Source organism: Amphiprion ocellaris, chromosome 8 (genome assembly GCF_022539595.1).
Source record: "Amphiprion ocellaris isolate individual 3 ecotype Okinawa chromosome 8, ASM2253959v1, whole genome shotgun sequence".
Classification (NCBI taxonomy): domain Eukaryota; kingdom Metazoa; phylum Chordata; class Actinopteri; family Pomacentridae; genus Amphiprion; species Amphiprion ocellaris.
Window position 1 is genome coordinate 8,460,100 of NC_072773.1, and position 27,211 is coordinate 8,487,310.

At 39.9% G+C, this 27,211-nt stretch overlaps 1 protein-coding gene across 4 annotated transcripts in view; it reads left to right on the top strand.

Moving 5' to 3' along the window:
* Positions 1 to 27,211, top strand: part of vps13d (vacuolar protein sorting 13 homolog D) — a 117,931-nt gene that overhangs the window by 59,094 nt on the left and 31,626 nt on the right. For 3 of the 4 annotated variants that reach the window (XM_023297427.3, XM_055012940.1, XM_035942555.2), the window contains exons 35-52: positions 5,745 to 5,819; positions 5,922 to 6,122; positions 7,258 to 7,347; positions 7,981 to 8,121; positions 8,276 to 8,401; positions 9,092 to 9,166; positions 16,107 to 16,209; positions 18,940 to 19,092; positions 21,067 to 21,202; positions 21,318 to 21,365; positions 21,923 to 22,073; positions 23,410 to 23,626; positions 23,718 to 23,968; positions 24,064 to 24,255; positions 24,359 to 24,485; positions 24,593 to 24,735; positions 26,258 to 26,388; positions 26,897 to 27,072. In XM_023297427.3, the coding sequence (XP_023153195.2) occupies positions 5,745 to 5,819; positions 5,922 to 6,122; positions 7,258 to 7,347; positions 7,981 to 8,121; positions 8,276 to 8,401; positions 9,092 to 9,166; positions 16,107 to 16,209; positions 18,940 to 19,092; positions 21,067 to 21,202; positions 21,318 to 21,365; positions 21,923 to 22,073; positions 23,410 to 23,626; positions 23,718 to 23,968; positions 24,064 to 24,255; positions 24,359 to 24,485; positions 24,593 to 24,735; positions 26,258 to 26,388; positions 26,897 to 27,072 (2,536 nt within the window). The remainder of the gene's footprint in view (positions 1 to 5,744; positions 5,820 to 5,921; positions 6,123 to 7,257; positions 7,348 to 7,980; positions 8,122 to 8,275; positions 8,402 to 9,091; positions 9,167 to 16,106; positions 16,210 to 18,939; positions 19,093 to 21,066; positions 21,203 to 21,317; positions 21,366 to 21,922; positions 22,074 to 23,409; positions 23,627 to 23,717; positions 23,969 to 24,063; positions 24,256 to 24,358; positions 24,486 to 24,592; positions 24,736 to 26,257; positions 26,389 to 26,896; positions 27,073 to 27,211) is intronic. The other variant, XM_055012941.1, reaches the window with a different exon arrangement.

Below are 27,211 nucleotides of genomic sequence, written 5' to 3' on the forward strand. Positions count from 1 at the left end.
CAAACAGAGTAAGGGCCAATCTCCTCCTCCAAAACACATTAAAGGTTTGGAGAATTTTTAATAAAATAGGGTCTCAGGGGGAGTCTCTCTCTCTATTCACTCCTATTCATTTAAACCCAGATTTTCCCCCTGGCCTTGAAGACAGTGCATTTTTCTTATGGTCTGAGAAGGGTATTTGTACTATAGGACCTTGTATTCCTTTAGCTTTGAGCAGTAACAACTTCATGAGCTTCTTTAGAAATAAAATTATTACGATTAGAGAAAAAATTAATCTGGCCCTTCCTGCAAATGTCACAGATGTATCATCGAGTACAGATACTTTAGAATTGGCTGTAAGACCAGATGGATATTTAGAATTTTTCACTCCCATACATCTCTCTGAACTAATTTCGATAGTTTCTACATCCAAACCATCGACATGTCTTTTAGATCCTATTCCAACTAGACTGTTCAAGGAGGCTTTACCTTTAAGTAATTCCTCAGTGTTAGATCTGATTAATCTCTCTCTAGTAACAGGCTATGTACCACAGGCTTTTAAGGTTGCTGTAATCAAACCTTTACTTAAAAAGCCCACTCTAGATCCAGAAGTTTTAGCCAACTATAGACCAATTTCCAACCTCCCATTTCTCTCCAAAATCCTGGAAAGAACAGTTGCAAATCAATTATGTGAACATTTACAAAGGAATAGCTTGTTTGAAGAATTTCAGTCAGGCTTCAGAGTGCATCATAGCACAGAAACAGCTCTGGTGAAAGTTACTAATGACCTTCTCATAGCGTCAGATAATGGACTGGTCTCTATACTTATTTTATTGGACCTTAGTGCAGCATTCGATACAATCGACCACAAACTTTTATTACAGCGACTAGAACATTCTATTGGCATTAAAGGGACAGCACTGGACTGGTTTAAATCCTACTTATCATACAGGTTCCAGTTTGTGCATGTCAACAATGACTCTTCTGAGCATGCTAGGGTTAATCATGGAATTCCTGAGGGTTCTGTCTTAGGACCAATACTGTTCACATTATACATTATACAGACTGTGTTTTTGCTAGCTAGACTGCAAGATTGTCTTAAGGACATAAAGACCTGGATGACCTATAATTTCTTACTACTAAATTCAGACAAGACTGAAGTCATTGTATTTGGCCCCAAACATCTTAGAGAATTGCTTTCAAAGCATATAGTTACTCTGGATGGCATTACATTGGCCTCCAGTACTACTGTGAGGAACCTCGGTGTTATCTTTGACCAGGACATGTCCTTTAACTCGCACATAAAACAAATCTGTAGGACTTCCTTTTTCCACCTGAGAAATATTGTGAAAATCAGGAACATCCTGTCTCAGAGTGATGCAGAAAAACTAGTCCATGCATTTGTTACTTCTAGGCTTGACTACTGTAATTCCTTATTATCAGGTTGTCCAAATAGCTCTCTGAAACATCTACAGCTGATCCAAAATGCTGCAGCCAGAGTACTGATGGGAGTTAGCAAGAGAGATCATATTTCTCCTATATTGGTTTCTCTTTATTTGCTTCCTGTTAAATCTAGAATAGAATTCAAAATCCTGCTTCTGACATATAAAGCTCTTAACAACCAATCTCCATCATATCTTAAAGACCTGATAGTACCATATTATCCTAGCAGAACTCTTTGCTCTCAGACTGCAGGCTTACTTGTTGTTCCTAGAATCTCTAAAAGTAGAATGGGAGGCAGAGCCTTCATTTACCAGGCGCCTCTCCTGTGGAACCAGCTCCCAGTTTGGGTTCGGGAGGCGGACACCCTCTCTATATTTAAGACCAGGCTTAAAACCTTCCTTTTTGACAAAGCTTATAGTTAGGGCTGACTGGGGGACCCTGACGGGGTGAGCTGGTGTTTTCATTTGCACAACTGACTTCCCCTCTTGACGTCCCTTTAGTTTGCCCCTAGTTATGCTGCTATAGGCCTAGGCTGCTGGGGAACCTCTCTTGATGAACTGAGCCCTTCTCTAACTACCTTTGTATTTACTATATATGCCATTATTGCATTACATTCACTCTGTTTCTTTCTGTGTCCTTTCTCCGAGTGTCCCTGGTCCCAGAGCTGGATGCTTCAGATGTGTGGCTGTGTTTTATGGTCCTTGTGTCCCACCCCCCACCTCTCTATCTCTACCTCTACACCTCTATCTCTACCCCTCTACCTCTTCCCCTCTACCTCTATCCCTCTATCTGTATCCCTCTATCTCTACCTCTACCCCTCCATCTCTATCCCTCTACCTCTTCCCCTCTACCTCCATCCCTCTATCTCTACCTCTCTACCTCTTCTGTCCCGCTCAACCCGCCTGGCCAGCAGGCAGATGGGTCCCCCCACATTAGAGCCGGGTTCTGCTTGAGGTTTTTTTCCCTGTTAAAAGGGTGTTTTCCTTGCCACTGTCACCTTTTGGCTTTCTCTGGGGGTCAGGTATGTGGGTTCTGTAAAGCGTCTCGAGACAATTTGACTGTAATTGGCGCTATATAAATAAAATTGAATTGAATTGAATTGAATAGGAGACTTAATCTCTGATGGCACTGTCAAATCTTTTAACCAGCTAATTGAACAACACAACCTCCCCTCCAGACATTTATTTAGGTATTTGCAGATCCGTAGCTTTGTCTCTTCAAAAGCAAGGTTATATCCTGGTGGGTTCTCTCGCTCTTCTATAGAAGAGGTACTGCAAGACCCTGAACCCCGAAAGCTGATAACCAAGCTGTACAATACTCTGTCTCCTTCAGTGGGGGGCACTGGTCATCCTAAACTGCTCTGGGAGGCCGACCTGGGGGTAACAATCTCAGATGATGAGTGGGGTAATGTGTGGCTGAGTTCATCTGGCTGTTTGTCCACCAACAAAGTTAAGGAATCTCAGTTCAGAATTACCCATAGGCTCCAGATTACACCAGTGCTACGGAATAAATTTAATCCTACACTTTCTAAATACTGTAATAAATGCAAGATTTCAGAAAGGTCATACTACCATTGCATCTATGATTGTCTCTCTATTCAAAATTTCTGGAGAAAGGTTGGCAAAGAAATTTCCAGCATGTTTGTTCACCATGTTTGGTGTGATATGAGGTACTGTCATTTTTTTTTTGTACTATACTTTTCTTGTATTAATAGAAAAAGCAATAAAGATACCTTTAAAAAAAATCCCATTGTCTTCCTGGACTTCACTTTTAATTTTAACAGAAGAAGTCAGCAGTGTCGAGACTGCACACTTTTGTCAGCTCAGAATCATTGCCCCCCTGTGGCCAGTTTTATCTTACAAGCACATGGAAACAGTTATCCATGCTTTATATGCTTTCTGCTGTAGTACTGTTACTCTCTGTATGTGAAGTTGACGTCGATCAACCTTACCTGATTACATTTAGTTCAGAATGCAGCTTTCAAATCTTCACTGGTACAAAGAAAAGACAGCACATCACTCAAGTTCTGGCTCATTTGCATTGGTTATTAATGAAAAGCAGTTACTATTACTGTCATTATCGTGGCATGTTACTGATATGGTAACTTCTTTGTCTGCCCCTTGGTCACTTAGGTCACCATTACAATTACTCCTCTCAGTCTTTCATTCATGCCTCAAACCCAAAGGCAATCTACCTTTTTGGTAATCACCCCCAGGCCCTGAAACAGTTACTTAAATTGTGTCCCACCATTGACAATTTTAAATCAAAATTAAATTCTCATTTTTTCTCCCAAGCTTTTAGGTTGTCCTAAGGTCACCCTATTGCAGTTTTTCTCCATTGATAAGACACTGTTCCTGAAAAACAGCATACATTTCCCAAAACACTGCACCCTGTTTTCTTAATTAGGACACAATTTGCAAAGCACTGCACACTTGTGTCAAAAGTGCACTTTATTGTCAAAATTCAAACTTTGTTTTCAAAATTAACACACAAAGCAAAAGTAGGACACTTCACTGCTAAACACAAAACACTCTTCTCCTACTGTGTTTTCACATGAAGCATAAAAAAATGATACAGTCCTCAAAAATGACAATTTTAACACATGCATCCTATAAATGAATCAGAGGGGGGCATTGCAGTGCCTGACTGTACATTACAAAATAAAAAAAATGTTTGCCAAAAAATACAGCACTGTATTGTACACAGTACAGTTTGCAAATATTTACACCACGTCTACATCAATTCTTTCAGCCTGGTCAGGCCACAGGACCTCATCAACATCACAAGCTATGTTTTCTCTGGCCAAGCAATGTGAAAAGAAAGACCTAGTGTGTCTGATCCAGCCCTGACATGCATCAACAGAAACATCACTGACATGCCAGATGATTGATTGCAAGAGATTTTCCTGAATGTATGGCTGCTGCTCATATACCTTCCACCTCCATGTAGAGAAGAATTCTTCTATAGGATTCAGAAAGGGAGAATGTGGTGGCAGAAAAACCAAAATAACTTGAGGGTTCATATTGAACCATTCCCGAATCAATAGTCCTCTATGAAAACTAACATTGTCCCAGACAACAACAAAAACTGTCTTCTTGCCAAACGCCCTGCTGCACCCGTGTCAGTAGGCCCTCGCCAAGTCACTCTAGGAAAGTCAACGAATGTTGGGTGTTGTTTCGGCCCAGAATTACATGACGGTGAATTATTCCAAGATTGCTCATTGCAGCACAGATGGCTACATTGCCCTCACACTGACCTGGGATGTTGACTATAGCCCGTTGCCCAGTGATTTTTCTCCCTCTTCTCCTCCTCTTGGCCAAGTTGAAACCAGCCTCATCCACAAAGATATATTCATGTGGCCTATCATCAGAGTCCAATTGAAAAACTCTCTGGAAAACAAATGCACACAAAATAGAGAAAAAGTTGGTCACCATGTAAAGTCGTCCAGAACCAGGTGCAGGGGCAGGTCCAGGATCTGGTTCCTGGATGTGGTCTGGGTCGTCCATGTCCACATCCTCTTCTTCCAACATGACCTCTTGCTCCTCTGACATCCATTCTGAACAGCTAATTCTGCTTCACAGCAGGTTTTATAGTGTGCAGTTCACTGGGAAAAGTGTTTTCAGTTTTGACCTGTTGTGTCTTAATTGTGACAGCAGTGTTGGAACAGTGTCCGAATTCTGCTTCCTCGTGTTCACTTTTTGAAAAGTGTGTGCTATGAGTGAAAAGTGTGTTTAAATGAGCAAAAAACATGTTCAGTCTTTTGCAAAAAGAGTGCAAGAGTTTTGGAAACTGCAAACCATGAATAGTGTTCAAGGTTTTGACAGCAGAGTCCTGTTTTTGAGAAATGTGTGCAGTCAGTTGGTGGCTGTGTGCAGTGAATGGAATGTAGTGTCTTATCAATCGAGCATTTCCTGGCTTGAATCAGGTCTTTTAATTTTTCCTATCTTCTTTTTTAACTTAAATTTTTTTTGTTTTATCTGTTTTTCGTTTGCCTCGGCTATCATGTTCTTGGACTTGTCCTGTTACTTGTTTCTTATACTCCTATTCTTCATCTTGTACTTCATACTCCGTTAGTAATGTTTTGAGATTTTTGTCTGTAGTAATATCAGTTTTACATATTCATGTGACAGTGTTTCTAACATGAATGACCTACTCCTTATTTTAATTTGTGCTTTTTTCTTTTTTTTTAGTCATGGACTCATATAGTTGTGTTCTTAATCAAAGGGAAAACACTTTGGGTCAACTTCTGTTGTTGTTAAACTTGACTTGACCTTGCTATTGTTGTTACAAAAAGCTACGTATGTAATTATGTTTTGTCCCTACAGAGGGCCAACTGAACCATTTACAAGACCTTGGATTCAGGAAAGAGGACTGCAAACGTGCCCTGCTCCACTGTAAAGGTGAGTAAGACCTTTAACGCTTTTCTCACCTGGTAGCAAGTAGAACTCACTTGACCATTATTTCATGGAACCTTTACAAAAGTAGAATATTTTGTCACTCAGGCCAGCTGGACCAGGCTGCCACATGGCTGCTGGAGAATGCTGAGAACATGGCGAGACATCCCAGAACCAGGGCTGACTCTGGCACCAGCAACCCCTCAGCTCTTCTGTCAGGGGTGGAAGTAAAGGCTGAGAGTGTCTGCATCTGCTTCATTGATGACTGCCTGGACTGTGACATACCACTGGCAGAGCTTACCTTTTCTAGTAAGCCTTATTTACCTAAGCTACAGTCACATTGTGAAACATTAGGAAATCACATCACTAAATATAAAACAAGCTGTGCTAGAAATGTTTTCCCCATGGCCACCTCATAGCTGCACGGGCTATTAAGTTTATTCGTAATCATACCAGTATCTGTAGCCCGTTAACTCACCATGACTATGGGTAACAACCCCAGTGAAGATGGGATGTGCCCTAAACTTTGCCCCTGTGACAACAGCAGATGTAGTTGGGATACACATCCCGTGTTTGCAGTGTGTCTGGACCTACTCCGTAACCAGCCTACCTTAACCTCCACACGTGATTGAATCCCACGGGACTGCTTTACCTTTGACACTGCTGTATCATTGGCTAGTCTGCCAGGCCAAGCTGTGAGAACCAGACCCACTGATGAGTGAGGCAGCTTTGCAGGCTCCTTGGCTCGAGTCATTGCTACGGTAACAGTCTAAGCCAGAACGGTGATCACCACAGATGCTTCATTGGTGGGGTGAGGTGTCACTTATGAAGGAAAATCGGTGAATGGAAGGTCGGGGCCTCACATGCAATTTTTCAATATAAATTGCTTGAGCTGTTCAAATCACTGAAAATTTCCCTTGGCTGAGGGGCTATCATGCATTGTTAGGACAGACAGCTCCACTGTTGTGGCTTGCATTAACAGACAAGGAGGGGCTTTGGTGTCCCTGGTTATACACACTGGTAAACAGACTGATAGTTTGGAGCAGTGTACACCTGCAGTTGTTGAGAGTGACTCATGCCCTGGTGATTCTGGACAGTGGTTCGGATCTGGTTAGCCTGAAGTGTTATTTCAACCTGGTTTGAGTTGATAAAGTTCAGAATAATGACAGATTTTGAATTTGAATTTAATTCATTTTGTGATTCACACTTTACGCAACAACACAACAACCAATTAAAGCTGTCTGTTCAGTTCATTTTTGATGCCAGGAACAGGATTATCTGACAAATATAACAGGGAGGAATTTACATTGTTTACTGACTGAAATAATTAAAACAATATGACTTAATGGTATTGCTTGTCTCTTAATAATTTTATGTGAAACTACAGTGGAAATGGTGCAGCAACATGATAATAATCATAATTACTCTGTCTTTGTTATTGAAGGGCTTTATGTTCTTCAGCGCATTGGTTCCACCCAGGAAGGTAATGCCAGCTTCACTCTGTCTGGTGACTACTACAACAGAGAACTGTCAGGTAATAAAATTTCCTTACAGCATTTTGCATGTGTTTAATGTTTACACGATGTATTGTACACTGTTCAGTTGGTCTTTCTGGCAATGAAAGCAGTTAAGCTTCATGTTTGTTCAGACCTAGCAAAGCCCAAAACATTATTCTTGTTTCCAACAAAAAGATGTTGAATGGGGAATGTGTGAAATTGACTTTAGTTGGTACTGTGTTAAAACTAGAACTGAAACCATTTAATAGTATTTTGTAATTTAATAAGTTGTTAAGGTTATTATGTATAGCTTGACTGGACCTGAAAGCAAACTGCAGTGGATAAACAGAGAAGGAAACGTTGCTTTTTATGAATGACGCTTGTCTCAGTTTAAAGCTATAGAATGGTAATCATCAAGACCAGTTATGGCTGACTTCTTGGAGAATTCTCAAATAGGGGTATTATTATTGAGTCTTTTAAGCATGAATTCATTGACTTTATATACATGTGAATTGGCTTTTTTATTTTGTGTGTGTGTGTGTGTGTGTGTGTGTGTGTGTGTGTGTGTGTGTGTGTGTGTGTGTGTGTGTGTGTGTGTGTGTGTGTGTGTGTGTGTGTGTGTGTGTGTGTGTGTGTGTGTGTGTGTGTGTGTGTGTCTGCTTGACTGTCAGGCTGGGAGCCCTTCATTGAGCCCTGGCCCTGCTTCCTGTCCTGGCAGCAGCAGGCTGCTGGCCGTCTCCACCCTCCACGTCTCAAGATGGAGATTCGAGCCAAGCAGAGATTGGATGTCAACATTACTTCTGTCCTGCTGGGTAAGTAAATGAGCGAATATCTTTTACTTCTCAACGTGCACAGCCGACTGAATAGTGTTTTGGTTGTTAACACATTAAACTGGTTTCCAATGATGGTATTAAACTTGTCACGTAGACCAGAAATGTTGAACGTGCCTTTATCTGGTCGTTCTAGAACAATACAACACCACCAAGAGCTCCTGGATAGCTGACTACTGTAGTGAGGAAGAACAGACTCCTCACTCTTCACCCCCTCTTGCCTGGATAGGCTCCTCAGTTGACCCACCGAGCTTTGGACAGAGTGAGTTCCAGTGACACAAATACATCACTAGAGAGTGCATAACTTCTTCATGAAGAAACTAGATTTATTTTTGGTTTAAAAAAAATAATAAAAAAATTGTTTCCAACAAAAAAGATAAGTGATTCAAATGTCTTTGTAGTTAAAAAAAACACGAGTACTGTTTAGAACTACCATGTAAATATGGCAACATAAGGTACACAGCATTTCCACTCTTGCAACTTTGTACAGCTAATTAGACAGTGAATAATGTGTAATTCTTGCAGTTATTTGTGTATCTACCCATTCAAAAGAGACTAGGTTGTTGTTTTTACCTGATGGGTGTCTCTGTTTTGAAAAACAGGTTTTAGCTGCTATATTTCAGGTTTTTATAATGTTTTATATTTTTTTGGCATTAGCAAAGAAGAGCTAATGACATAGGTAGTGTCAGTGGAATTAATCACAAAACCTGCCACCTATCCACCAGGTTCCTCTGATTCCTCAGTTGAATAGGAAAAGAATAAATATATCTGTTGTTTGAGAGGATGATTTGAAGTGAAGCATGAGTTGCACTATTCATTAAAATTTTGGTTGCAGAGAAGTGCTGCTGTGCCAGCACAGAGTTCTGTTTAATGGTGATGAACCTTTAACCCTTTAATATGTTCCCTCTGCATGTGTCTCTGTTGTGCAGTAACTGTCTCTCTCTACTGTTAGGTGCACCTCTTGCTCACCTTAGAACTAGGAGCACAGCCAGCTTGGCATGCCTCGAGCAACAGATTCATTCCAGAGGTACAGTTCAGAGTTTAGCTGCCCAGACAGCCTCCTTCAGCAGTACACTCGCTATGATATCTCATTCAGTCCTCATGTGTTGTTCCCTAGAGCATCTTGCAATGTAATGAAGGGACACACACCAATCAGCCACAATACTAAAACCTTAGACAAATGAAGTGAATACATTACAGTGCAATGTTCTTCTGGGAAACATGAGATGCTGGTACAAACGTGAATCAAAGAAAGTCAAAAGTCAAGAGATCAACTGTAACCATACCCTCTGCAGTCTGAGTCCAGCTTCTTCTTTCTTCTTTCTTTCTCACTTTCCCTTCTACGTACTAGTGCTTCCTAAAGGTTTAAATGCCCCAAAATAATTTTTAATAATCTGATGTGTTTTTAGCATTTAAATGAATATGAAAAAGCAGCAAATTACAAAGCAAAAAAATACAATGAGGAGGAATACGGGGTGCTTGTCTAATTATTGCTCTGGATAATTTGCCAGTGCCTAAACAAGGGGCATAAAACTCTGTAAAACAGAAAGGAAAACACACTTTCTTTTTTGGCAGTCAGCTTCATTAAATGCAGTCTATGGCACTCCCATTGAATCAAACTGCTTTGCAACAAAGGGAAAGAGGAAAAAGAACGTGCACGCATAGAGATCCAAAATTCAAAATAAGGGAGTTAATCAAGTCTATGAATCAACCTTATGTCATCATTGCTTTCCATTTTGACTAACCAGAATGATTTGTTTATGTTTTCCACTGCATGGCCAGTATTTGTGAATGCATTGTGAAGTTCACTTGATGTTATGGCACAGTGGTCTTCTATGATGATTTTAGCCTGTTGAATCTTGTATCTTTTGGACAGATATTTTGACAGACTTTTCTTTTTCATCTGCTAAATATTAAATGAACGGATAGCACTGACTGTGGAAAAATAAATCCCAAACACCACCTTTTAGCAGTCTTTTGTAAAGAAGTCAATCAGAGTGATTTATAACATCAACTTATTCACATAATTGTAAATTTTGCTTAAAAAATACACACAGTGGAGTCTCAATGTGATACGAGCTTTCTCCATCAAGCAAATAATAAATACTGTGATGGTAATACTATGCGTAAATTTAAGTAATGAATTTAAGAGTAGTGTATTCTGCACTTTTATTTTTGAAGTATTGCTGTATGAACAAAAATGCAGTAACCTTTGGTTTGCAAACACTTAAAACAAAGTGATTTTTTTAACAGCAGTCTTCCATTTACACAGTAGCAGTTAAAACATTTCTTTCACGTTTCAACCTAAACATGAATGTAATCAAATCAAATAAAACCAAAGTTATTTGCCACTGCAAGGGCATTAACGTTTTATCTGATTTGTTATAAAAAAAACCAAGGTCCCCTCAGAGTCCAGAACCAGGATCACAACATTATAACAGGAACCTTTCTAGCAACAGCAAGTTAACATTTAGAAATCTGTATTCTTATTTTTCTGAACGGGTACCAGCAGAAACATTTTCTTTTATCAGGGAGCAGCAGAAACAGTCGATGTTCAGTAGCAGCTGTCCCTTTTAGAATGAGGTGAAGTGATCAAGCACAAAAAAGTCCACAGCTGGGACTGACTGTGCAGAAGACTTTTTAGTCTGTGAAGTCCATGTTTGTGCTTCTTTTTTGTTTGGCCTTTTTAGGCTTTAATATATAGGACAGTGGAGAGTGACAGGAAACGTGGGGAGACGAGCAAATGGCCATGGGATGGACTCGAACCCACGACCGCTGCATCGGGGACTATAGCCCTGATTTATATCATCACACACACAAAAACCTTTCAACGCGCATGTGTGTGTGTGTGTGTGTGTGTGTGTGTGTGTGTGTATATATATATATATATATATATACACACAAACACACACACACACACACACACATAGATATATGGTCAAATAACACAGTAGTGGTCTCTAGTCAGTGCTCTCCTTCATGGCTGTGTACATCCCTCCCAGTGCAAACACAAAGGAGACCAGAGTGTTCTGTACCAGACCATCACAAAGTTGCAAACCACACATCCAGAGAGCATTTTCATTGTAGCTGGCGATTTTAATCAGGCTGACATTCTCCCCCATTTCCAGCAATATGTGAACTTTGCAGCTAGAGGATGCAAAACACTGGACTTGGCATACACAAATATCAGAAATTCTTATAGAGCTGCCCCCCGCCCCCACCTTGGCTCCTCTGACCATATGTCTGTGATGCTAACACCAGCATATAGGCCCCTGCTGACCTGAGGAAAACCCACTGTGAGGCAGATAAGGGTCTGGCCTGAGGGAGCAATGGAAGCCCTACAGGACTGTTTTGAGTGCACAGACTGGGACATGTGTTCAAAGCTGCTGCAACTGACAATGGACACACCAATGTGGAGAAGTACGCTGCAATTGTGTCTGCCCACATCCAAAAGTGCACAGAGGACCTCTGCATCATGAAACACATCTCCACCAGGGCCAACGAGAAGCCATGGATGATGCAGGAGATATGGGAGAAGCTGAAAAGCACGGAACGCTGCTTTCAAGTCCGGTGATGAGGTCGCACTCAGAACAGACAGAGCCAACCTCAACCGGGCTGTCAGAATAGCAAAGCGTACACATGCTAGGAAGATTCAGAGCTTCTTCCATGATCTCAGCAACACCAGGAGCATGTGACAGGGGATCCAGGCAATAACAGATTACAAGGCTGCTCCTCCACTGTGACAAAAATCTGCACTTCCTCAACGAACTAAATAATTTTTTCCGTCGTTTTGGAAATAACACCAACAACCCTGCAACAAAATCGAGCCCCCTCCCTGGTGAAACAGCATTGACTCAGCATGGCTGCGGGCCGTAAGACCCTGGGGAACGTGTGCGCAAAGCAGCAGGCCCTGAAAACATTCCAGGATGAGTACTCCGGGAGTGTGCTGACCAGCACTCCCAACACCTCGCTGGAACAGGCTGTTGTTCCGTCACATTTTAAATCCACCACCATCATACCGGTGGCCAAAAAATCCACCATCACCTGCCTCAATGACTACCGCCCTGTGACACTTACACCCATAATAATGAAGTGCTTTGAAAGGCTGGTAAAGGACCATATCATCTCCACACTGCCCTCTGGACTTTAACTGCATCAGTTTGCTTACCGGCCCAACGTCTCCACAGAGGATGCCATTTCCTCTGCTCTCCATTTGAGCCTGGCACATTTGGAGGACAAAAACACCTACGTGCGAATGCTGCTGGCTGACTTCAATTCAGCATTTAATACGATCATCCCCGAGCTGCTGGTAAGCAAACTGAGTCCACTGGGTATCAGCAACCCCATGTGCAACTGGCGGCTTGACTTCCTCACTAACAGACCACAGTCAGTGAGAGTGGGAAACGCCATCTCCAGCTCCATCTCTGTCTCCATCAGATCCCTACAGGGGTATGTTCTGAGCCCACTACTGTTCACGCTGCTAACGCATGACTGCTGCTCTGCAACATTCCATTGTCAGTAGTGGGTCTCATTCGGGACAACGATCTGTCCTACAGAGAAAAGGTGAAGCAGCTGGTGGACTGGTGCAGCGTGAACAATCTGCTCCTGAATGTCGAGAAGACCAAGGAGTTAGTCATCGACTTCAAGAGGAAGCAGCGCAGTCATTCACCTCTCATCACCGACAATAAATCTGTGGAGGTGGTCAGCAGCACCAAATTTCTGTGGGTGTATCTTATTTGTTGCGATGAAATTGTGGGAGACATGGACGGTTGCTAAAAAGTTGCTTTTTTTTCAGCTTTTAGAACATGTTTCAACATTGTAATTTACAATATTTATTCCGAAATTAATTCTTTAACGCTTCAACCTATTTACACAACAGCTGACATACCACGTGGGAAATTAGTAGCAGCCAGATACTGGTTTAACATGAAGTGGTTGGTAGATTTAAGGTACAAAATGAAAATTTACTATGGAATGAATCACATATGGACTATCTGTCAGTGGCTTAAAAAGTTAATTTCACTTCCTGGCACAGATGTATTCACACACACGATCACGGCTTGTCATGTCAACTAACAAGAAAAGCACCCAGAGAGCGCAGTACTCCACCAAGACTGTTCATTCCCTGACCTTGCGCTGAGCACAGGCGTGTGTTATGCATGTGTACGTTATGTACGGATACCGAATCACGTGACATAAATATGTAGGGGGCGGCGGGAATTGATGGGACTAATAGATACACCGTCACAATTTAATCAGTTGTTCCTTGTATCGTTTCCAATATGTCCCAGTGGTGGATTTGTAGTAGGATCACAATGATGTGATTGTCAGCAGGCCGCTGAGTTAGCGTTCAATTGTTGCTATGGTTTCCGTGCCGCTATAAGACGCCTCGCTGTTACCTCAATGGGAAATCCTTAACTAATCTGTGGATCCAGATTGTAAGCCGCATCACTGCCAAAATCGAATTACTTGGTCCTTGTGTCATTTCTGACCTTCCCTGAAAATTTCATCCAAATCCCTTAGTCTGTTTTTGAGTAATGTTGCTGACAGAGGAATGATTCACATATGCCGATTGTCACTTAACTTCACCATGTTCCTTGGCAGAGTTATGAATCTAATTTACCTTCATTCTTTCAGTGCTCCAACAGATCTGAATGCAACAGCTTCCATCACGGTGATTTGTCTGGTCTGTGGTCCGCTTGTTTCAGCCATTCTCCTAATATGTTTCGTGGTAGAAAAGTGTTTATTAATCGATGATTTTATTTATTCATTTTTGCATTCCCCCACAATATTGCACAGGTATGAAATAGTTTATTTCCGCTTTGGTGAAGAACATCAGGGAATCAGTTCTTTTGCACAGTCTTCAGCAGTAATTTTTGTTCGTAAATGAGAGACATTAGAATGGGACATGTCTACATCTTTAAACCAAAAACAAGGAAGGGAATTCGGTGATGTACATGCATTACGTTAGTGCTGGGGACTGCTATGATTGGTGGAACTCATGGGAGGCTGACCAAAATTGCCGAAAAGTTGCAGTGATTGGACAGAATTGCAAGGTCGCACAAAATTCATGGAGAATGGTTGAATTCGCGTGATTTCATGCAATCTCAACATCGCAAATTCCTGGAGGTTCTGATACATGTGTACACATATTTATATATGTATATATATATATATATATATATATATATATATATATATTTAAAAAAAAAAAAAAAAAAAAAAAAAATATATATATATATATATATATATATATATATATATATGTATATATTGGAATTGTTTTTTATTTAGAATAATTTTTGTTTTTTGTTTTTTTATCAGTCCGATGGCGAGCTTTTTGCATTAAAATTTCAGTCATAATGTGCACCAACTAGTGTATGTTCTGGTTGACAATAAAGTGGCTATTCTGTTTTATTCTGAACCCTACACTTGGCAGTCAGGCAAATACGTTCTCCTGGCAACCACCAAACCCAGACTGGTCCATCGGATTGCCAGACAGAGAAGCGTGAATTGTCACTCCAGAGAACGTGTCTCCACTGCTCTGGAGTCCAGTGGCAGTGTGCATTACACCACTGCATCCGACACTTTCCATTGCACTTGGTGATCTAATGCTTGGATGCGGCTGCTCAGCCATGGAAACCCATTCCATGAAGCTTTCTATGCTGTTCTTGAGCTAATCTGAAGGCCACACCAAGTTTGGAGGTCTGTAGCTATTGACTCTGCAGAAGGCTGATGATTTCTATGCACTGTGCACCTCAGCATCCTGCTGACCCGTGTGTGTGTGTGTGTGTGTGTGTGTGTGTGTGTGTGTGTGTGTGTGTGTGTGTGTGTGTGTGTGTGTGTGTGTGTGTGTGTGTGTGTGTGTGTGTGTGTGTGTGTGTGTGCGCGTGCGTGTGCGTGTGTATGCGGGCGACTTTCGGTCACGTGTGACTTTTTGAGTTAGAAATTCTTTAAGAAGTTGGTCTCATGTCCATTTTTGTGTAGTTTTCTTTATGCCAATCTGTGGAGCAATGTTTGAAGTGCCATATCCTTTTTGCACCATCCTATAACTGGTTGGCATTGATTTTATGTTCTGTCAAAACAAGGTTGTAACATCGAAACATTGAAGACAATGTGTATATATCAATGAGCCTGCAAACTTTTAGGACTCTAGCTACATTATTTCTCAAGTTATGCCACTACACACATTTTTCCGCAGGTTGGTGTGAAGGAAATGATGCAAAAATTGACATGGCACAAAATGTGGGGTCTACTCTCTTTCAGAATTTTTACCTCAAAAACTAATGTTACCTGTGACCCCAGATTTTACACATGGTCAACTAAATCAGTATTCAACACTGCCATATTGAAGATAGTTAGGCGTGGGGCATTCAGGAAATTGAGGTGGAATGACCCACATAAAGAAGTTATGGCCCTTGTTTCTGGGTGAAGCTGGAAGTTTTTTTGACATGACGTAATATATGTTTTGAAATACCCTTCAAATAGGCAATTATCTTTGTGTACCTTTACTTTATAGCTGATTCCACAGTCTCCAGTATAGAGATATGGATCTTTACGTACTGTATGATCATGTGTACAACATGAAAAATGAGCAGTCAGTGAAGTTTAGACAATTATAACTTATCATTTATAAATTATAAGTTGTTGTTATAACATTTTTTTCACATCCTCAATTTTGAATTTGATGCTGTCCCCGAACCTCCATAGGTACATTAGATACTGTGCAGCACTTTTCACAGTCTGACCAGTTGTCCTTTTGATGACGAAACGGGTGTGTGCAACTGGTGGAGTGCCCCTTATAACAAAAATTTTTAATGCACCTATGCCATGGCTGTGCTTTAGCAGGAGACAAAACCAAGTGCATGACTGTGCAAAGTTGAAAAACAAAAACAAATTAATTAAAATGTAAAAGTCCAAGCACAGCTGTCTTCTCTCTCATTGGGTTTTCATTTCGGTTCCTATAGATGTCAAGCTGTCCAAGAGGAGGCAGCCATTTGTGCCATATGCTCTACGCAACCACACAGGATGTACCATGTGTTTTGCCACTCTGACTACAACCCCTACAAGGTGAGTGTAACAATTGCCTTCCACTTACATTTCCAAACTTGCATATGAGCATGCAAAGTGAGTGCACTGAGTTGGTTGAATCAAGCAGCCAGGTGCATTTGTAATTTTGGAACAATTTTTCCATCTAGTGTCATAGGCTCAAAAAGACCATGAGATGGCAGCATGAGACCTTGGAAAATTAAGTTGTGTTATATAGTGAACAGCAAAATTAGGTACAACCGGGTGCGATATCACAAAAATGTTTAATGATTCAAAATTGCTTATAAGAAATGCATTATTTTTAATTTGAATGAAAGGTATTCGGTCTGATGTATTGTTTAAAGCAAACATGTTAGATATTTTTCATTGAAAAATACAAGCTCCAGTACACCTTCAGTCTCTGATTTGCTTTATAGATTTTTTTTTTTTTAAATCATGAACTATGGATTTTTAGAATGGTATCTGTGAAATGATAGGTTGATATTGTGGCTCAAACGTGTCTCAAATTTCAAAGCATGTTCATGCTTTGCATGCTTTCAAATTTGACAAAACATGCAAAAACATGCCAAAATGGGTCAACCAGCAGTTTTTAAAGAAATGTTATCTCAGAAAATATTTGATATATCAAGCTGACATTTCACAGATGCCATTTTAAGTGCCCATAACTTATGCTGAAAACATTACAAGCAAATCTGAGAAATTATACAAGAAGAAACTGTTTCAATTTTTTTTTATTTGAGATGGAATAACCCTTTTCTCATTTTGTTTACAAATGCAGAATCTAAATAAAATCAATCATAAAATTCATCACTTTTCTGTTTTTTTCCTGTTCAGAATGGACCTTGAAGCGCTACTGTTGAGTACACTCAACAGTGAGCCATATAGTACAGGCAGAATTCTAAGCATTTTCCTCTTATATCTTAGCATTTAACAAACAAAAATATTTAAACTGAGAGAAGGCTTCTTTTTTTATTATTATTCTTTTGTCTTTAGGGCTCCCCAAAAATTCCTCTGTGCAGGAGAAACCCAGCTCATTTGTTTTTTAAAATTATGTTTAGAAATGTGTTGTATAAAAATGACACAATCAGGCAGTCTAAAAAAATGTCATGCAAAGGCGCATTTACAAAACAATTCACTTGTCCTGGATAAGGGGACAAGCCTAAATATTAAGCCCTGCCTCTCATTACTGCAACAGAAGTGAGTAAACATGCCATTTCCAGTCAGAGCTGATTGCATGAACAAGAATCTGTGAACACCGTAGCTTTCTCAGTCTTTGCATGGGGTGTGTCTAATGAATCATGCCTTCACATCGTAAGGAATGTAAGAAAACACTGAACATTGTTGGTTTTTTCCCAGATTTGGTCTACTATTGTTAAGGAACTTACTAGAAGTGCATACCAAATTTAGTGGCATATGTACAATGTAATGACAACCGATGTCTGATTGACTTGCGCAAATTTATAGAGAGCACATTTGGCATGTTACACATTTGATGTTATATGGAATGACCTGGAACTAAAACTCTCTAACTGCAGTATCAAAACATCTGTTATGCCACCACCTATTTTGCAAAGAAAAAAAAAACTGATGTGACAAATTTATATCAATGTCAAATTTGAATATTGCCATCTTGATATTATAAGGAAACAATGTCATATTACATATATTGCTCTGTATTGCTCTTTCAATTTTTCACCTTAAAACACTTACCGTAAGTGATGATTTACATCACAGTGACTGTATAAGCCCTTGCTTTAGCCCTACTCTTTAGTGAAGTATCTCTAAATTCATAGTACAGCCGTTGTGTCCAACTCCTGTATGGTGACTTTGCCAGCTGATGTCTCAGTTATAAAATCAACAGTTTAGTGGTGCAGAGTAGCAGATTGGAAATGATTATTAAATGACTGTCAGTTAGCATGCAGTGTTAATGGGCTGCGTTTCAGTCACTATTTCATATTTGGTCCATTGTCTGACAGCAGAAACACAAAATTCTGTAAATGAGAACTGTTTCATTCACAATTCAGCTCTATTAAAATAAAAGAAGCAAACGGATGTAAACTGAATTTTGATGACACTAAAATGCAACAGGTGACATCAAAAACATGCAGTCCTTGTTTACTGGTTTAAAATCAGTCTTAAATTTTCCACCATTTCTGAATATTTCTCAACATTACAGTTTCAGCAGAGCTATGATGTCGACATACGATCAAAGCAAGCGGTAACACTTGCGATTTTCCTATTGTTCTGGTGACCTAATAATTAATATTAAAAGTAATCCACTTGATGTTGTTTCTCAGATGCTGTGAGTGCACGAAGACTCTTTTGTTTACTCTTACAGCCAACAGCAGAATATTTAGTGAGCTTTGCTTGTGGCTGAGACATTTTAGAGTTAGCAGAAGGAGCTCTAGCACATAAGCAAACCTGGTGGACTGCAAGACAGCTGCTCCTTCAGGATGGCTCACCTGGAAGCAGCAGACAGTGAGAGGGCAGGATTATGCAAAGTTGGAGCTGGATGATTATTGGTTCACTAAGTGTTACGTAGCGCGTGATTATCAGTGGCTTGTAAAACTTGGGAGGCCATCTAGTCTTTGGGGGGGGTTAAGGAATAGCAGAAGTAAATGTCCCAATATCTTAACAGCTTTTAGTTTGAATCTCCAAGTTTATCACAACTAAAACACAAAAAAACAACAAAACAGTAAAAGTTGATCTTCATCATATGGGACCTCAAACTTCTTTATACATTTCCCACAGGGTGGCACTGTCTCACAGCAGTAGTGCAGACTCCATCTCAGATGGCCATGGTCCAGGAACTGATGACACCCACAGTGTCAGTCAGTGGAGAGAGGTGCTGCCTGGGGAGGAGATTCCTTTTGAATTTGAGGCCCGAGAGAAACTTCGTCACAGGTACCACTCTGATTCACACATATAGTACTTGTGGATTTTATCCAATGAATATATTTCTATTGACTTGTTATTCTCACTAGTTTGATTACATTAATACCGAAACTTGACTGCTGTGTTTACTGGCTAACTACATGTCGGTCTGCTTTGCTTAAAAGATGATATGTGTGAGGAATATGCATGCTAACTCATTGTTACAAGGTTTCTGCATTCCTCAGGTTTGTCTTCTTTTAAATTGTCTGTATTTGTTCTTTGCCAATATATTTATAATGTGATAAATCAGTTAGATTGCAGGGATTTGGAGGTGTCCCAATTTGATGTGTGTTGTCCATCATTTCTGTTGGTTTTTTATAACAGTTTGAAATGCTCTTAGTCTAAGTAGAATATGCAGCAGTAATTCTGTATTGAAGTTGCAGACAGACTTGCTATCAAAATTAATAGGAATGAAAGGGAGGCTTATAGGCAAGATGGCCAACGAGTGAACACAGACGCAACTTGTTGCCACTGCTTGCCAGTAACTTTTTAACTTTTTAGACACATTTTATGATTTTATGACTTTATCGGACCCTGCAATTGTCCTCAGTTGGAATACTGGAATAATGCATTTTCTCTTCTGGAGAAAAGGCTGTCTACATTGTGAACAAAACCAGGATTTAACTCTTGCCCAAAAATGTAGAAATGCTCATCTTCCTGGCATCTTCCTGAAGAGACACCAGCTCTCTCAAGATATATTATTACATCTTTCTAAGTATGTATTTTTTATGCTATAAAAATTTTAGGCAAATCCGACATGGTCAGACAGAAATTGTTCAAAAAATTAGGTGATTTCAGATGGAATGACCCAGAAGGCCTAAAAATGTGCAGTGAAATATTACATTAAACAGTGTTTCCTATACATTAATTTAGGAGTGGCAGGCCGCCTTTCCTAAATCCTAGCCGCCGCTCCTTCAAATTTCTTTCCTTTTTTTTGTTTCTTTTTTTTTTTTATTGTTGCAAATACACCACGCCATGTCTCCACCTTCACAACAGAGTCTTGCACTGTGTCGGGTACTCGCAAGTACCAAGGTAAACTCAGATAACTATCTTGCTTAGTATCTACTCTTTGATACGTTGGATAAATACGACGTTAATTACTCGCGAGAATGCGGCTAGAAAATGACATCACGTCAAGCACCCAGACACCAGTTCAGAGAGTCAAAGTCTTGGAAAATACGGCTGCGACTTACCAGAGAAAAGTTATTAGCTCAAGATAACTCTTAATAAATTTTACAAGTTACATAGACATTCGCAAAATATTGATGGCCAGCTAACGTTACGTAACATAGTGGTAGTTTAAGTTAATTGGGCCCGGTGCCAACTCAGTGTCATTAATGTGAGTTAACTAATTGATAGCATTAAGCTTGTATCTACACCCCATGATGTAGATGCTGACTGCATTCTCAGAGGAGCTTGTTCAAATATTTTATTTTATTTATTTATATATTTTTTTACATTCAGCCTTTAAAAAGCTATTTTCAACTGGCCATTCAATAAATAGGTTGTACAAGTAAAATATGCAGTCAAGTGCCATTCATTTATGCCGCCACGCAGCCTGCAGCCGCTCCTGAAAAAAATCGTAGAGGAAACACTGATTAAGGGTCCAAGTACTTCTGTTTCTGCCATTTCTATTTGTTGTATTATTTAAAATAAGTTTTTAGCTTTGAAAATCCAAAGTCATTGAATATGGAACAGAGAGAAAGAGATGCCAATTACTTCGGCCTGCATAAACTTTGACAAAATATTGTGATTTTTTTTGTTTTTTAAGAGGAATAATTTTATAACAGTATACTACACAACTATGCAGTTCTTTGATCTGTGGACCCTAACTGTAAAAGGACATCTAATGTATTTGGATGGAGTGATGATCTATGCTTTTTTCACAAAGGCATTTAGGAAATTGTTGGCATGTGTCGCTGATCCATGAACCCTTTTCTGCAGACACACTCATGAGCTGAAGTTGCACCAACTGCTAGTCCGGGTATGTGGATGGGAGCAAGTCAAGCCAGTGTCTGTGGACAAAGTGGGCATTTTCTTCCGTTACGCAGCACCAGACAGAAACAACTCTTCCAACACTGTGAGCACAACTTAGAAAACTAAATTTATGTTGTTAATATCAAGGCTTTCTGCAATTTTGATTGAGTTTGCTTTTGATGTTAAACAGTTCTTTTTCCTCCCTTAATTTCCAACAGGTTGGCAGCCCTATTAGCAGGACTAACATCATTCACCCACATGTTTATGTGAGTCAGACACTTCTTGGTTCAGTGAAAATAAGCATGTGTATAAATAAAGGTCTGGCATAATATGGAAATATCTGTAATTAAGTTGCTTAACGTCGGCCTAGCATGATCTATTTTTTATTGTTTTTATTATCAAATAAGACAAGTAAACACAGAAAATCATCACAATTCCAAAAATTGAGCTTTTTTGCTTGAAAAAGATTTGTTAACATCACCTAAACTGCAAAAACGAAGACATTGAAGTGTAAAATTAAATTAAAAATCGGATGCATTGTTGGAGGAGAAAAGTGAAATCACCACTAATGAGTATTATAAAACTGTTGGAGTTTATGAGGTGACAATGTACTTTTTACTCTAAGTATCAAGACCACAGGTAAACATGGAGAAAATGTTGAGTTTGGATTAACAGCTAATTAAAACATTAGCATGATATTTAAGGCCCGGTTTAATGTCCTTAGCAATTCATTGCAACCTAATATCTGAAACAGCACATACAATCTGAACTTAAACCTTATGATGCCTTGTTGTTTTGTGTGTGAACCCATTTGGCCCCTCAGTTCTCGGCCCTGCCTCCTGTCAGAGTGGTCTTTTCCATCACGATGGAGGGCAGTGCCAGGAAGGTGATCACTGTCTGTTCTGCCCTCATGGTGAAGAACCGGCTGGATGTTCCAATGGAAGTCAGACTCGACAGCCCCTCTGCCCCCGACAGTAAGACGCTACTCTGTTTTATTTGTTTCAGTTCTGCTATACAGTTCCTTATACTAAATATACTATATACATGTGAAGCCAGGGTCATCCGAAGGTATGTGTTTATTTAATTTAATTTCTTTTAATGACAATGTATTTATTTGGTAATTTATATATTTTGACCTATTTTGTGTTTTTCTTCTTGTATTTGTTTAATTTGATTGTCATTTAATTTATGGTATTTCAGTATATTTACATGTGACATGGAAGCATATAAAATTAGAGCAAGTGTGTTGAATTGAACACTATAAATTGCCTTAAAGTATTTTTCCATTATGTATCGGATTTTGTTTTGTTTTATGCTTCTTTTATCACATTGTCTTATTGCATTGCCATGTGCAATAGTATTTAATTAGGTTTCTACCACTTCTGAAATTGGACAATAATTTATTACATAAGTTTTTTGCTGGTTTATTATTAATTTCCTCCTTTAGGTTCAGCTCAAGTGAGCTGAAGTGAGCAAGAAACATTAACCCAATGTGTCCCATGATAGTGCTGTAATTAAGACCCAAAACCATAGTTTTGGAAAGGTCATGCCCCTCATATCGTAAGTCCAATTGACTTAAAATTTTCACGAATAAGTCAGAAAAAACTCTTTGAAAGTATGCCATGAAAGATTTTTTCGCCATTGTGCTTCATCTGCAGAGTGATAAATTGACATCTGCTTCTGAGATTTTGACTCTGTCAACACCAAATGTGGTACACAGTACTGCAGGGATCAGCAACAAAATTCTTTATTATTATGTGCTTTATTAGAAAATCAATAACATAAACATAGCCACCATTAACCAAAAGCTTTTGTAAAGGGTGAGGGTTAGCAGGAAATAGGCCACAGCTTGTCCAATTTGGATAATCATCATAAATCGTAGCGATATGTTCAGGCTGTGTTTAGAAATAGGTCTAATAAAGAATTGGAGCCCATCCCATAGTGGGTGCCACAAATGCCACAGACATGTGACCTAACGTCCTAGAGCAATCTTTATGTCTTTTGTCAATTCATTCATTAACTGTGAATGGCCTTCTGCATGATCCAGCATACCTAAATAGTAAATTGTTTTTCCTGTTAATCAGATATTTTATATATGCAAGTCTAAGTTAATACTTATCTTGTTAGTTTTTATGTGAAGTCCGATATTTGATTTTGAAAGAGGAATGTCGGACGTAGGAAAAAATGCTAAGCTATGACAACACACTGAGAAAATAGCTTCCAAATGAAGAAAAATGTGATGATTGAAATTTGTATGCATGTTGCTAATGTGTCATTTTAACGAATCCAGCTATGTCTCTGTGTTGACAGAACCCGTGGTGTTGCCTCCTATCCTGCCTGGCCAGTCATTGGCAGTCCCCCTTCACCTGACGTCCTGGCGGCTACAGGGTCGGCCCAAAGGCCTGGGTTTGTTCTTCTGCAAGGTTCCCATCCACTGGACCAGTGTGGAGAGGCCTGGAGAAATCAGCAGCAGTAAGAGGGAATGTCACTCAGCAGACTTTGATGACAACCTCAAGCGTAACTTCAGGTAGATGCAATCAGTCAGACTTTTTGTTCTTGCATCTTGTTTTTCTTCTACTGACACCATTGCATTCCCCTCATTTCTCTGCATTTTACAGGTTTTGTGTGGTCATCAAAAAGGAAAACTACCCAGATCAACAGCCTGCCAAGAGGCAGGTTTCTGGTATTGCAAACCAGATCTATCGACAGCCAGGCCATACTATCTACCTGCTGCCGACCATGGTGCTGGCCAACCTCCTGCCTTGTGATCTAAGCTATTACATCAAAGGAACGACAATCAAAGGCTCACTTAAGCCGGGAAAAGAGGCCGTGCTTCATGCTGCCGACACCTCACAGAACATGGAGCTAGGTCATGACTCGTCAAGCAACAGTTTTTGGTTGGTCTTTATTTCCTCAAGATTATCCTTCTTCTCACTCACAGTGTTTGTGATCTACATCCTTTAGGAATCTTGCTGGAGAGCTTCCCCATGTGCAAGGAGCTGCTGATCCCTCCTGGGACTCAGAATTATGTTGTTCGCATGAGGCTATATGACACCAACAAACGTCTCCTTTGTCTCACCATTCGCATCATACTACGGGCGCAAGGGGCTCTGAAGATCCTAATTTCTGCCCCCTACTGGCTCATCAATAAGACTGGTAATGTTTTATATATGAATAAACCATTGTAGTGATTTACAAGGAAAAAAACTGTCCATTGATTGTTTTAAACAAAAGTGTCTGTTACCATTCCCTCTCTCAGGACTGCCACTAATATTCCGTCAGGACAATGGCAAGACAGATGGAGCAGGCCAGTTTGAGGAGCATGAGTTGGCTCGAAGCCTCAGTCCATTGCTGTTCTGCTACACTGACAAGGAACAGCCTGCTATGTAAGTGACCAGAATTCTGAGTGAGCCTGACTTTCCAATCAACAGTTATAGTGTTTTATTCATTTCTGTTTATGTACCACCTTTTCCCCACCTATGTTGATCCCCAGGTGTACAATGCGGATTGGAAAAGGGATCCATCCAGATGGAGTTCCAGGCTGGTGCCAAGGCTTCTCCCTGGATGGAGGTAGTGGAGTCAGAGCAGTGAAAGTGATCCAGCATGGGAACAGGCCCGGTCTCATCTACAACATAGGCAAGTTCAGAGTCTGTACAAATGAATACTGCTGGTAGTGGACAGTGCTAGCTAAACTAATGATTGATCTTGATCCTATGTATCGAACACGATACATAGGCTCAAGATCAAGCTAGTCCTGTGTCCAATCATTGCATAAACTGGAATTATTTGATTGAACTGGAGATGGCAAATTATTAACTTTAAACTAGAAAAATTTAAATAGAGATTACAAGAACTAACTATCTATATTACATCTTGCTTTGCTATTGAAGGCATAGTTTATTGACATAGCAATTTTCCAGGCTGTGTTAAGGACTGCAGTTAGGTTATTTTGCCCCATAGAGTAACTAATGTTGGCAAATTCAAGTAAAAAGAGAAATTAAATGCATGTAACTGCAGTAGCCTGTTAAAATGTTTTAATGACCTCCCTCTATGGTTTTAAAATTTGTCTCGCAAGATGTTGTTGTGGCCTTACCCCAAAATTTAATTTCCTCTCCTATGATTACATTTATGAGCTGTCCCTGTTTTATTTGTCGATCAAGACTCAAATACTATCCTTTTAATAATACTCTTTCTTTGTATACATTAGTACCATTAATAAATTTCATCTGTGTTTCTTTTTGTCCATCACTTAGAATAATCTTTTGCACTGAATCTGTAGCTCTGTTCAATACATCTTGCCAATTCATTTCCATTTGTCAAGTTCTTGACTGCTGAAATTCAAAGGTCCCATTTGATGAAAATCTGTTTTTATTGTGTTTAGTAGGTTTTATATACTTGAAGGCATAAAATACAACTTCAAAAAAGAAACTGTGTAGCCAGTGGTTGTCAAGCTGAAAGTTTTCATAATCCTGCGACAACACTGCCTGGTGCTTCTAAGATAAACTTTCTCAATGAGCAGTTGCCACATGATCTACGATTTCTAACGTTGCTTCTGCTACCAATAATATGTCTTGGCCATGAGCAAAGCTCAACAAGTGTTCTGCTATTGCCTGCTAGAGTAAACATAATAGTCCTCATGCACTCCCTGCATTTGAAGAATTGAAGACCCAATGGACTGTTATTATTGATAGCAGTACCTGTAAAACCATAGGTTGCTACTTACTGTGAGCATGTTGTCAGGCTAATGTGGCTAATGTCACCATTATGCTCACAGGTCAGAGCTCTTTGGAAACTGTAACGCTGAAGGACACTTGGAAATGTTGGAAACTTTATAAGACTAAAGTTCACTGAACAGAGCAGGTGTACAGTCTTTTTCTTGGAGAGACTGAGGACCCCAGCAGCTCAGCTGACATTAAAACTAGAGACACTGAAACAGCCCGTTTTGATCAAGGTTTTAACCAGGACTTACACAGTCATGGCAAAATGAACCATCTTTGCCTTATTTTGAGCTGAATATTGAACGAAAAATCGTGGGGACATGAGGCTTTATTGTTTTCCTGATAGGGCAAAATATAAAACCTTCCAAGCTAAAATGTGTCAATTGTTACTGCTAAAAGAGTTTTTCATGCACTCATTGTTCCCTGTCTTATCAATACAGGCATCAGTGTGCGCAAAGGAAAAGGACGCTACAGGGACACTCACATAGTGACCTTTGCCCCACGCTACCTGCTCGACAACCGGTCAACACACAAACTGGCCTTTGCCCAGAGAGAGTTTGCAAGAGGAAAGGTGAGAAATAGAAGGGGAAATTAACAGTTCACAGCACATTCTGGTACTGTTTCTAGTGGTTAAGAGTAAGTGGTTTATACAGTGACTGTAACATCTTCAGTTTAGTTCAAGGTAGGCAGGCACCTTTTTTCATACCACGTCATACTGATCTGTACCCATATCCTGTCTGCATCTCTGTGGTCACCCGTTGAGGCACAATACAAAAAACAAAAAATATGAGCTGGTCATAGTTCTTCATCTCTCATGAAGATCTGAAATAGTTCTGGTTAGTTTCTAGGTTGGGACCTTGCATAGTTGATAAAATTAATGTCTGCTTTGTTCTGCTCAGTAAGTAGGTGATTAAGTAACTTACTCCAGTGAACAAGCACATATAATATTATGACCCTGAAACTGGAACCTAATAATGTTACATCTATTCTTTTGTTTGGTAAGTGGTCAGTTGTGCTATGAAAAAGCTGTATCTGTTGGTCTTTAGTATGACAGCAGCCTTTATTAATCCGTGTCTTAGGGTACTGCCAACCCGGAGGGCTACATCTCCACCTTGCCGGGCTCCAGTGTTGTCTTCCACTGGCCTCGAAATGACTATGACCAGTTGCTGTGTGTGCGCCTCATGGACACCCCCAACTGCACCTGGTCTGGAGGCTTTGAGGTTAACAAACCCAAGTCGTTCCATGTAAACATGAGGTGAGCTACATATACACTTTGAAACAAATGAATGTTGTTTACCGTACAATGGCTCTGTAAGCACGTGTAAATCTGTGATTGCTTTCCTTTAAAAATTAAATTGTATAGGAAATGAAGAAGATACAATAGACCATAAATA